General features: G+C 38.5%; 1 protein-coding gene across 7 annotated transcripts in view; it reads left to right on the top strand.

Moving 5' to 3' along the window:
- The window catches only part of MYO6 (myosin VI), a 416,768-nt gene that overhangs the window by 380,373 nt on the left and 23,687 nt on the right, over positions 1 to 12,708 (top strand). For all 7 annotated transcript variants that reach the window (XM_077487353.1, XM_077487359.1, XM_077487358.1 and 4 more), the window contains one exon: positions 5,177 to 5,280. In XM_077487353.1, coding sequence (XP_077343479.1) covers positions 5,177 to 5,280 — 104 coding nt within the window. The remainder of the gene's footprint in view (positions 1 to 5,176; positions 5,281 to 12,708) is intronic.

Below are 12,708 nucleotides of genomic sequence, written 5' to 3'. Positions count from 1 at the left end.
CACTGCTGAGTCAGAAATATAGCTTTGCAGTAAACAAAGCTCATTCTTTCAGTTGATTGGAGTGTTCTGGCTCAACAGGGGGTGTGTTGAGCTCTGCAAAGGGATCACGGCATTCCTACAGAGAACAAGGACTCACTCTGCAGCTACCGGAAGGACTCGGGTTGTTGCTGCTTTAGAAAGAAAGCAATATGTAGGACATTTAACACATTTGTTTTGATGTATGTGGAATGTATTTAGCTGCTCTGAACTAAAGATCCATTTGAGGCTTTAAGTACACAAAGCGAGGAGTCTAGATATTTTCAAGACATTGCTAGAAACTAGATGATCCCACTGAGTTTCTCCTGGAGGGCAACTATATGCACACTATGGGGAAATTGGATGATGAGTTCAGTGATTATGCAGCCCAGTCTATCTGGCATGAGGTCTGACGATGGGTACATATAACAGCTAAAGGGAAGAGTTGTTTGAGAGAAACGAATCTTGAGGCTGCAATTTGATTGCAGAGACTGCTCGTTCCACCTTACAATACCCCCTGAAGTCCCCTAAGCGTTCACTGATGCATTCCAGTTTGATATATATTGATATTCACTAGCCACTTTATATAGGTACACCTTGCTAGTTACATAGCCAGGTTGAAAAAGGACACAAGTCCATCTAGTTCAACCATAAAAAAATATATATATAATCAAACAATCCTATACCCACAGTTGATCTAGAAGAAGACGAAAAACCCCAGCAAAGCTTGATCCAATTTGCTACAGCAGGGGAAAAAATTCCTTCCTGATCCCCAGAGAGGCAATCAGATTTTCCCTGGATCAATTTTTCCTATAAATATCAGTATCCAATTATATTATGTACATTTAGGAAAGAATCCAGGCCTTTCTTAAAGCAATCTACTGAGCTGGCCAGAACCACCTCTGGAGGGAGTCTTTCTACATTTTTACAGCTCTTACTGTGAAGAAACCTTTCCATATTTGGAGATGGAATCTCTTTTCCTCTAGACGTAAAGAGTGCTCTTGTCCTCAGGTTTGACCGTAAAATGAATAACTCAACACCAAGTTCACTATACGGACCCCTTATATATTTTACATGTTGATCATATCTACCCTTCATCTCTTCTCATAGCTAATCTATCCTCATAGCTGAGTTTCTCCATGCCCCTTATCAGTTTGGTTGCCCTTCTCTGCAGTTTCTCCAGTTCCCTGATATCCTTTTGTGAACTGGTGCCCAAAACTGAACTGCGTATTCCAGATGAGGTTTTACTAATGATTTGTACAGGGGTAAAGTGAAATCTCTCTATCTCTCTGAAGTCCATACCTCTCTTAATAAAATAAATGACATTGCTCGCTTTAGAAACCACAGCTTGGCATTTCATTCAATTATTAAGCTTAGGATCTAACAAAACCCACAGATCCTTCTCCACTACGGATCCCCCCAGTTGTACGCCCCCAGTATATTCTTAGCCCCCAAGTGCATAACTTTACATTTATCTACATTAAACCTCATCTGCCATATAGTTGCCCAATTACACATGCATTGAGGTCAGCTTGTAAATTAGAGACATCCTGTAAAGACTTTATTCCACTGCATAGTTTGGTGTCACCTGAAAAGACTGAAATGGTACATTTAATCCCAGACCCTATATCATTTATAAAGGTATTAAAAAGTAAGGTTTAGGAGATATACACGGTTTAGGAGATATTTTCCGAAAGACATGCACCGCTGTCTACGGCGCATGCACCGTAGACAGAGGCGCACTGAGCGCGCCGCTGTCTACGGCGATATGCCGCGAGTGGCGGCTCCCGTGCGCATGGGAGGGAGTGACATCATCGCGGCTTCGCCGAATGACAGTGGCGGAGCAGGGAGACCCACCAAGAAGATGGATGCTCCGGACTACAGGGGACCACGGTGACTTTGCTGGCTCCTGTGTCAGGTAAGTGACACATAATGGACTACTATGCGATGCATAGTAGTCTATTATGCTTTACCTTTGCAGGGAATCAAAGAGGAAGTAAACCCATTAGGGTTTACTTCCTCTTTAAAGCAGAGTTCCACCCTAAAGTGGTACTTCCGCTCATCGAAACCCTCCCCCCTCCGCTGACACAGTTGGCACCTTCCAGGGGGGAGGGGGTGCAGATACCTGTCTAAGACAGATATTTGCACCCACTTCTGGGCATAGACTCCCACGGGAGTCTATGCCTTTTCCTGTCCCACCACGCTGTCTGCTGGGACACACATGGGTCCCAGAGACAGCGCAGAGCATTCTCATTGCGCTCTGCAACTCGCGCATGCGCAGTAGGGAACTGGGAAGTGAAGCCTCAACGCTTCACCTCCTGATTCCCTCACCGAGAATGGCGCCGAGAGCCGAGCGAATGATCGGCCTCGGCTGCCGACATCGCTGGACTCCAGGAAAGTTAAGTGTCCATTTATTAAAAGTCAGCAGCTGTAGTATTTGTAGCTGCAGACTTTTAATAATTTTTTTCGGGTGGACTCCCTCTTTAAACCAGTCTTCCGATTCTCCTCTGACCTCTGACATCAGCAAGACATTTTCGTCCACACAACTTCCATTTACTGGAAATTTTCTCTTTTTCGGACCATTCTCTTTAAACCCTAGAGATTGTGCATGAAAATCCCAGTAGATCAACAGTTTTTAAAAAATACTCAGACCAGCCCGTTTGGCACCAACAGCCATGCCACGTTCAAAGTCCATTAAATCTCCTTTCTTCCCCATTCCGATGCTCGGTTTGAACTTCAGCAAGTCATCTTCACCACATCTAGATGCCTAAATGCATTCAGTTGCTGCCATGTGATTGCCTGATTAGCAGTTTGTGTTACAATGCAATTGAACAGTTGTAACTAACAAAGTGGCTGGTGACTGTATATACCTGTCTATGCTGTAGAGGGTAAAAGACACTTATACATTGTTGCATACATACTAGTTTGTGCAGATTCATTCTGTATGTGTTTAATGGAAATGTTATTTTAACCACTTGCCACCTGCCATGTAGCAAAATGACATCGGCAATGTGGTTGCAATATTCTGACTCGGACTTCATATGAAGTCAGGATATCAAGCCGATGCTCACCCCCAGGAGCGCGGTGCAGCGATCATTGTTGCGGTGTCAGTCTGACACACTGCAACTCCAATCTAGGTAAAGAGTCTCTCATAGAGACTCTTTACCATGTGATCAGTCACTTCCAATCATGGCTGATCACGATGTAAACAAGAAGAGACATTGATTGGCTTTTCCTCACTCACATCTGACAGACGCGAGTAGAGGAGAGCCAATCTGCTGCTCTCTTGACGAGGGGGGGGGGGGGTCTCTGCTGATTGTTTATCAACGTAGCCCCCCTCGGATGCCTGCCCAGGACCACCAGGGATGGTCACCACACTGGACCACCAGGTATGCCACCCTTGACCACCAGGCAGCTGCTAATCAGTGCCCAAGCAGCTGCCAATCAGTGCCAATGAAAAATGCCTGCCAGTGCCACCAGTATTGCCGATCAGTGAAATCCAGTGCCTATCAGTGCCACCCATAAGTACTCATCAGTGTAGCCTTTCAGTGTCACCTATCAGTGCCACCTATCAATGCTACCTATCGGTGCCCACCAGTGAAGGAGAAAACTTATTTACAAATTTTATTTTTTCAAATTTTTTTTTTTTTTAATTCCTTTAGCAAAAAATAAAAACCGCAGAGGTGATCAAATACCACCAAAAGAAAGCTCTATTTGTGGGAACAAAATGATAAAAATTTAGTACATTTCACCATGACCGTGCAATTGTCATTTATAAAGGGACAGCCCTGAATGCTGAAAATTGGCCTGGGCAGGAAGGCGCGAAAGTGCCCGGTATTTAGGTGGTTAAATATATATGTAAATAAAATGATTTTTTTTAACAATTAGTGTATATGGTCTAAAATATACATGACACCTTTAAATTCCCATGACTAATAGTTGGACATGTGACAAACACCTAAAATGTATCCAGTTACAACTCGATGGGCACATAGCAAAACATATCCCCAGAAGAATAAGATGTGCACATTTATAAATTCACAGAAAGATGAGGTAGACCTGATATGGGATGAGTTGAGGCTGCTGACTCCCTACATGCTAGGAATCCTCTTGTGTTTGTTGATTTGACATAAATAAGATCATTTTTATATTTATACTGAACTATTAGTTATTACTACTTTTCTTTTTTTTTTTTTTTTTTAACATTTACTTTCAATGCCTAGACTAATGAAATGCAAAAAGTAACTTATGGTCAAGGAATTATCTTCGAATTTAATAACTGTGAACAGTGATTATATTCTGTCATTCATCATTTTACGTGATTAAAATCACTTTATTAATTTGACATTTACGCCTTTGTGTTTTAAAACAGGATTTTCATAATGGCAGCAATATGAGGTGCATTAGCACTCTGTCATATTTTATAATAGGGATTTACCTGTTCTATATTTAATTATTTAATAAAGGTATTTAATTAACATGGCATTACATTTGTAATACCCACCGATTACTAGACTGTATGATGCCCACTGAGGTTTTTTTTCATTTTTTGTTTTTAACATGCCAGACATTTAGCATGAAACGTATAACAAGATCATTTGTAAATATTAAAAAAAACATTTTGAACATATTTATGAAGCTGCATTTACTGCTTATTGTGGCCACTGAATGTCTTGTGCATCTCTTTCCACAAATAATTTCCATTTAAATGTTTGCCAGAAAAGTCACATTCACCTCCATGTACTGTGTTTGCTTGAATTTAATGTGCTACATAAAATTAAGTCCTAATAATATAGTAGTTTGGAGTGTGGTTACAAATACACTGTGTAGGATACGTTTAGATGGATCAGCTGTTTTTTCTGTCAGCTAAAGCTTTGCAGTGCAACTTTTCTTTTTTTTCTTTTCTTTTTTTAATACTGGGTATTATAAAAGGTGTTACTGTTCTGTGCTCTTAAAATAAACCATTTAGTCCAGGCTGATTTTTTTATTATGTCATCAGAAGTAAAAACTAGAATAAGCCACCTGTATTATAGGAAGATATGTGTGTGCTGTCTCTGCATGCTTGCCTTAACAGTTCTAAATGGATCCTTGTCTGAATTTGCAATTGCCATTTAGAGTTTTTTATTATATAAAATGATTTCTCTTTGTTCCACTATTTCAGGGGGGTGCAAGTTCAAGCTACAAAATCTGCTGCAACTGTCAAAAAGCATGACTTAAGTAAATGGAAATATGCGGAGCTGAGAGACGCAATCAATACTTCATGTGGTAAGTCAACAAAACAGACTTCTGCTGAAATGGCAGTAGGTCATTAAGGATAAGTACATTAGACAAAATTGTACTTTACTTTAAAGCTGACAAGTGATAGATGCAGAATTCTTGTAACTATATAGATGTTTTAAGTACTGAATGCCTAGATTCTCTGAATAGTTATTGGAGACAAAAGAGCTCCCAACTGATAGCTCCGCTTGTATCATTAAGTAGTTGGACATAACATAAGTCTGTACTAGTATGGTCAGAACTAAGTATGGACTTCCTCCATGCAGCGCAAACAACAGGGTCACTTATGGAATGTTATTGATCTCACTGATCAGTAACTTCAGGATCCTTGTGGACAGAAATACCAGTTCAATAAAGGAGAGAAGCAACCAAGACCCTGAGCAGCTGCAGGTCCCTGCAAATAACCCAGAAGCTTATAGTCATATGAGGTCACAACAGTAACCAGCAGGGACGTGCAGTTAGGGAAAGCAGGTGAGGCAGAGTCTCACCGGCCATAAAAAAAAAAAAACAATCAAGGGTCATAGCTTGATGGCCTGGGGTCACAGAAGGGGGTAGGTAGCTGAAGCCCTGCCCCACCACTGGTCATAATTTGGGGCTCCTATCATCTATGGTTCTGGCGATACGGGGCCCCTTGCGCAGCCTGTCAGAAGTTACATACAGAGTGGCCAGTTTAAATGCAAGCTGGCACACACTGTTTGCAGCAGACTGAGAGGATGAGCTCACAGTGCCTCTTCTCACTTCTTGTCACAGGCACTGAGCTCAATGGACAGCTTAGAGCCTTGGACCAATGGTAAAGTACTATTGGCCCAAACTGTCCAATAAAAATGCTGCTGTGGAGGCTCTCCTCTCACTGCAATGTCATAGAAGGGGACATGTGTCTATAAGATACATACTCCCTTCTAGCCCAGCCCCCTAGAAGGAAAAAAAACATAGTATGGATATAAGATTTACCCATACTTGCATGTTTTTCTCACACGGTTAAGAGGGAGAATTAGAATCTGCTGCTGTTGAAAATATGCTGTTTTAATCAAGCTAAATCATATAATATTATACTGTATGTTATAACATAATAATTTATTATTTACTGGTTTGAAGTTATAACTTCAGACTTCAGTAATTTGTCCATTAAAGCGGAGGTCCACCCTAAAGTGGACCTTCCGCTCATCGGAACCCTCCCCCCCTCCGGCGCCACAATTGGCACCTTTCAGGGGGGAGGGGGGTGCAGATACCTGTACAGTACAGGTATCTGCACCCACTTCCGGGATAGCTCTCTGTGGAAAGGGGCGTAGATTACGCCCCTTTCCGCAAGTGCCCCGCTGCCTGCTGGGAAAACACACAGATCCCAGAGGCAGCGGGGACCGTCCTTATTGCGCAGCGCGGCTCGCGCATGCGCAGTAGGGAATCGGGAAATGAAGCCGAAAGGCTCAATTTCCTGATTCCCATACCCAAGATGGCGGCGGCAGCACCCGAGAGACGATCTACAGATCGGCTTCGGGTGCCGACATCGCGGGCACGCTGGACAGGTAAGTGTCACTATTTTAAAAGTCAGCAGCTGCAGTATTTGTAGCTGCTGGCTTTTAAAAAAAAAAAAAAAAAAACGCGGAGTCCCAGCGGACTCCCGCTTTAAGCCACCTGCTTGAGTACAGTTTTTGAAAATATAGTAAATTACCTTAAAAGCAGTATATATATTGCGCACATTTGTGGTATGGCACCAGAATAACTATGTAACTATATCCTTTCCTTACGATTTTATTGAATCGGATACTCTGCTTGACCTTTCCAGTTTTGTGACAGATTTACTTTTATTTTTGTAAGAACAGATACAAACTTTTTTTTTTCTTTTTATTTTTTTTATACTGTCAAAGGGCAGTTGCATCGCTTCAGAAAGCCAGTACCCCCCCCCCCCCACCTCATAAAAGAGAATACTTTCATGTAATGTCTGAATTCACTATCTGCAATACTTTGTTCTGCTGAAACTACCCATTCTGACAGTACATGGAGGACATGGCAGAAGGATAAATATGTTTACTATATACAACCACAATTCCAATAATGTTGGGATGTTGTGTACAGTCTACATAAAAACAGAATGCTAATATTTTCAGAGCTCATAAACCAATATTTTATTCACGATAGAAAATGAAAAACATTTCAAATGGTTAAACTGAAAAAATTTATTTTTCAAATTGATGGCAGCAACACTTCTCAAAAAAGTTGAGACAGGACAAAAACAAATCTGGCAAAGTATGTGGTATTAACAGGGAAGAGCTTGAAGAACATTTTGCATTTAAATAGGTTAATTATCAAGAGGTAATTTACATGATTGGGTATCTGAAGAGCATCTTAGAGAGTCAGAAGGTGTCAGAAGTCAAGATGGGCGGAGATTCACCAATCTGAAAAGCTGCACCTAAAAATTGTCAAACAATTTCAGAATAATGTAAAATTGCAAAGACTTTAAAATTACCATCATCCTCAGTACATGATATCATCAAAATATTAAGAGAATCTGGAGAAATCTCTGTGCTCAAGGGTCACATCCAAATCGCAATATTGGAGGCGAGTGATCTTCAGCCCTCAGACAGCACTGTATTAAAAAAATGGCATGATTTTGTCATTGACATCACTGCATGGCCTCAGGAATACTTCCAAAAATCACTATGTGTGAACACAATTCACCTTTCCATCCAAAAATGCAAGTTAAAGCTCATGATCAAGAGACACCACCATCTTCTCTGGGAGTTTTCTCTTTTAAAATGGTCTGTTGCAAAGTGGAAAAATGTTCTGTGATTGGATGAATCAACATTTGACATTCGTTGTGGCAACCGTGGGCACCACATCCTTTGGACTAAAGAGGAGAGAGGGACCTTTCTGCCTTATCAGCACTCAGTTCAAAAGCCTGCATCTCTAATAGTATGGGAATGTGTTAGTGCACATGGAATTGGCAGCTTGCAGATCTGGAAAGGCACCATCAATGCTGAAAGATATATTCAGGTTTTAGAGCAGCATATGTTCAGACCTTTCACCAACTGAAAGTAATTGGCACAACTTGAAATGAAAAATACAACAAAGACTGTTAATCAGTTGGAATCTTATATCCGGGAAGAATTGGACAGCATTCTTCTACCAAAACTTCAGCAACTGGTTTCCTCAGTTCCCAGAGATTTACAGAGTGTTGTTAAAAAAAGAAGGATGCTACATCATGGTAAACATGGCTTTTTCACAGCTTTTTTGAGATGTGTTGCTGTCATCAAGGAAGCGGATGTTTGTGGAGAAGGTAACATATTCTCAAATAGAGGTAAAGATCAGATGGGGCTAAGTCATTGTCTCAGTTTAAACATTTGATGACATTTTATTTGTATTGTGAATATGAAATGAGGTTATGAGATTTAAAATTCATTACATTCTGTTTTAATGTAGATTTTACACAGCACCCCAACTTTTTTGGAATTGAGGTTTTATAAGAATAACCATTTTTTATAGTTACTTTCTTTTTGTGTTATTTAGCATGTCATTATACTAAATGCCAATATTTGATTAGAGGAGGCAATTAAAATGCAAATCTCTCATAGTACCTGAAGGCTTAAAGGCAACCTGGACTGAAAGAAATTTGTGGGCTGTTGCTTGTGACCTTCTTTGAAAAATTATAGTGGCCTGGCTGTTTTTACAAGTCTAGTCACTAAACTGGTGAAGGCTTGCATATAGCGATGTTATAGTTTGTGATCTGCTTATTTGCTCTGGATTAGTGACATTAAGTATTATAGGCATAGAATCTTCAAAAGAGGCAGGTGACCATATCAGAAAAGCAACATACAGTAAATGTCATTCTTTTTTCATACATTACAGGCTTCCTTTAATCTCTTCACGCTGTCGCCTCCTGGTATCATAGAGGCCACATATTTGCGCACGACCGGTGCCAGCGGGTTAATCAAGCATTAGTGGAAAAATATTACCTTACCTTAGGCTTTCTAAATCACCCACTCTTCTGGAAAAAATAACTCTTTTTAAATAAAATATGGATGATATTTAACCCCTTCCCATCCATATTCTATAGATTAACACTCCGTTGTATGATTCCCAATGCTGATGGAATGTTAATCTGTATCCCGCTTTTGACCACTAGCAGCCGTTATTTAGTGTGATGCGATCTTTTAGACTGGGCTGTTAAGTTCCCCATTAACTATTAGAAACCAGTCACCGTATTTCCAGATCACATCATCATTATATCAGGTAATATGTAAGTTTATATTAAATGTAAATTATATATGTAAGTTTTATATTATATTATAAATATAAAAATAGCCTGTAATAAAAAAAAAATGAGAATGGGTTTATTAAAACAGTGTATCAAATAAAACCTTATATAACCCAAACAATTTAAAATTTAGTTAGACAAATTAGTCAAATTTACTCTGGACATTTAAGATTCAACAAACTCTGGGCACAAAAGGGTTAACTCCGCTGACTGTATTACAGCTCTAAATCTCAATGAACCATTTATCATTTTATATCATTTATTGCAATCCCTACAATGATTTTTAAACATGTATGTACTGAATAGGCTTGAAAGAAACCTCTAAAATTCTACTGAGTCTACTATGGACTATTATCAATCACGTTTATTATAATGCCTCTGAAGGAAGACATTTGAGAACCTGTTTCAATATGTGTGACAGTTCTTGTGATGTCCAACTCATTATATATGATGTGGTTCATAATTATACCATAGCTGTAGCTCTACTGCATGTACATTTGAAATCGCCTTTTTTTTTTTTTTAAATAGCTGCTAGGAATTTGTTCAGTGTGTTTGTGTGTATGTGTATGTGTGTATATATATATATATATATATATATATATATATATGTGTGTGTGTGTGTGTGTATATATATATATATATATATATATATATATATATATATATATATATATATATATATATATATATATATATATATATATATATATATATATAAATTACTATAGAAAGGTTCTGGTGTTAGTTGTGGTCTAAGTTTTCACCTAAATTAACATTAATTTTTCCTTCCACCCCTTCTTCAGCTTTACATATTGCCTCGCTTTTGGTTGCCTTTTAAGAATGTGTTTGATGTTGTAAATTAGCCTTTTTATGCCATTCTATTCTTCTCAGGTAACCCATTTGTTAAGATCAGTATGCCTATGGCACTTTAAGAAAAATCAATAAAAATACTCAGAATTTATGCAAGATTAAATTATCCCAAAGCGCTTAAAAATGTAAATTGGTTTCTTCTAAATAAGCAAAATTCCAATTAGTAAAATGAATCAGTAATTTCCGGTATGACTTTCAAGCAGAACATATCTGTGCTATCTTTAGCACATAAAATATTGTAACAGCTCAGGCAGTTCTACTTTTATTAATGGATCTCTACTTTACAAAAATGACTTTTATGTCATTGTCTGTTTAGTGTGAAAAACAGAGTTCTGTTAGTAGGCAACTGCCTCTGTTATCTGGCACTTCATCCCCTTGTGCTCCCATTAAAAGTGCCCGTATCTGGCTGTATTGTACGGAGAGCTGAACTCCATCTCACCTCTAGAGAGAAGACAGCAGAGTTCCTAATAGATTGGCAAGGGATGAGATGTCTGAGACAGAAAGGGCAGCTCACTGGCAGGAAACAAATGACTAGAACAGTGATGGGGAGTTTTTTTTTACCATTTATGTTTTCTCCAAAGTGTTTTGCTAGTATGTCAAGAAGAATGTAGAATAACTCTGTGCGTTTAAAAGTTTTTCTTTAATTTTTTATTCAAAAATAAGTCAGTCAGTCAACTATGTTTTTATTGTGGGGAAAAAAAAATCTTGGTGATACAAAGGTAATGGGGATTTTCAATAATGCATTAAAGGCAACTTTATTCAAAGCACGGCATTCAGTAATGTAATTCATGAATACCTATCTCTGTTTATGTTTCCGGATGCTCTGTTTAGCAATAAGCTGCTGTTATAGATTTTCTTTCCTGCTAATAACTGGAATGCATGCCTAAATTAAAAAAGAAACGTCTAAGAGAATAACCGATACCTCTACTTGCATTTGTAATGCTTTGAGTTTCGGCATATAAGATACTGCTACACTTTGTACATTTTGGCTGTGCATAATGTTTACTTTTTTACAGATGGCTATAGTATGCTGCAGTAGAGGTGAATAGGGAGGTTATCCATAGCCTGTTCTTTCATTTATTCAGCATTTAGTATATTTTTGAGTGTGCATACAAAACAATGCTCACCTATTCTAGCAAGGCTCTAATAAGCTCCACACTTTTTTGTAAATGGCTATTATAAAGAGGATTTTAGAAGATCTTGCTGTCACAGTGATGCTCTGAGATGTTGAATAAGTGGTCAGCCTGTCACAAATTCTCCCGTAGCTTGTAAACAATCCTTTGTTTTCATGATTATGTTTAGTCAACATGGAGGCCCAGAGGACTAAAGTGAAACTTAAATATATTGGAACATTTGGGGCCCTGCCTACTGTAGATGTTCTACAAAATTACATACTGGGGGAGATTCACTAAAACTGGTCCACACTTAATCTGGTGCAGCTGTGCATAGTAACCAATCAGCTTGCTCAATTAAGCGTTGAAATTAAAATCTAGAATCTGATTGGTTACTGTGCACAGCTGCACCAGATTCTATGTGCACCAGTTGTAGTAAACCTCCCCCATTGTGTCATGAACTCCCTGCCAGTGTATCTTTCACTGCCAATAATGAAAGGTTGCATGAAAACTCTGAATTGGGTTTTACCTGTGCTAAATTGTGAATAAAGTCTTTGTACAGTATACTACTATTTGATTTGGTTTCTGCTGTTTGTAAGTCATGATTTAGTCTATTACTGAATACATTTGCCAATGAGCTATACCATGTTGAAAAATTACAGAATAAGAAGTCATTGAATGGGAGCAGCCAGTGACAAAGTCACAAGCCTCTAGTAGTTTCGCAAAAGAATAAAGTAAACACTTCTGATAGAAACTACTTTCTCCTGAAATCTAGATATTTATTTGCCTTGATGTAAAAGACATAGCGATAGCTGCTATATTTAAGAATATTTGCTGTCTACAGTTATATTTTACATATTCAATTTAAAACGGCAAGGCCAGTACAACTAGTAACATAAAAAAGAAGGGAAAGACAAATACATTTAATATTAAAGTTGTTTGTAGGTTAACATGGTATGTCGGATAGCATTTATTCATGAAGATACTTCATTTTTAGAAAAAAAAAAGCAGGTATGTGTTATTTATTCATCAAATACTCTGAGCCTGTTGTCATTTTCATGAATATGTCACATAAAGTATCTTACCTGGATATGGCATCTATCTTGTAACAGCAGAATAAAAAAAACATAAATAGGAATGTTGGCCTAGCAATGCTGACATTATCTGGACACTCTGATATTT

This window comes from Lithobates pipiens, unplaced genomic scaffold (assembly GCF_037356315.1).
Source record: "Lithobates pipiens isolate NorthernLeopardFrog02 unplaced genomic scaffold, aLitPip1_a1.2 Scaffold_18, whole genome shotgun sequence".
Classification (NCBI taxonomy): domain Eukaryota; kingdom Metazoa; phylum Chordata; class Amphibia; order Anura; family Ranidae; genus Lithobates; species Lithobates pipiens.
Note: the sequence above shows the minus strand (reverse complement) of the source record. Positions and strands in the feature narration are given on the sequence as shown.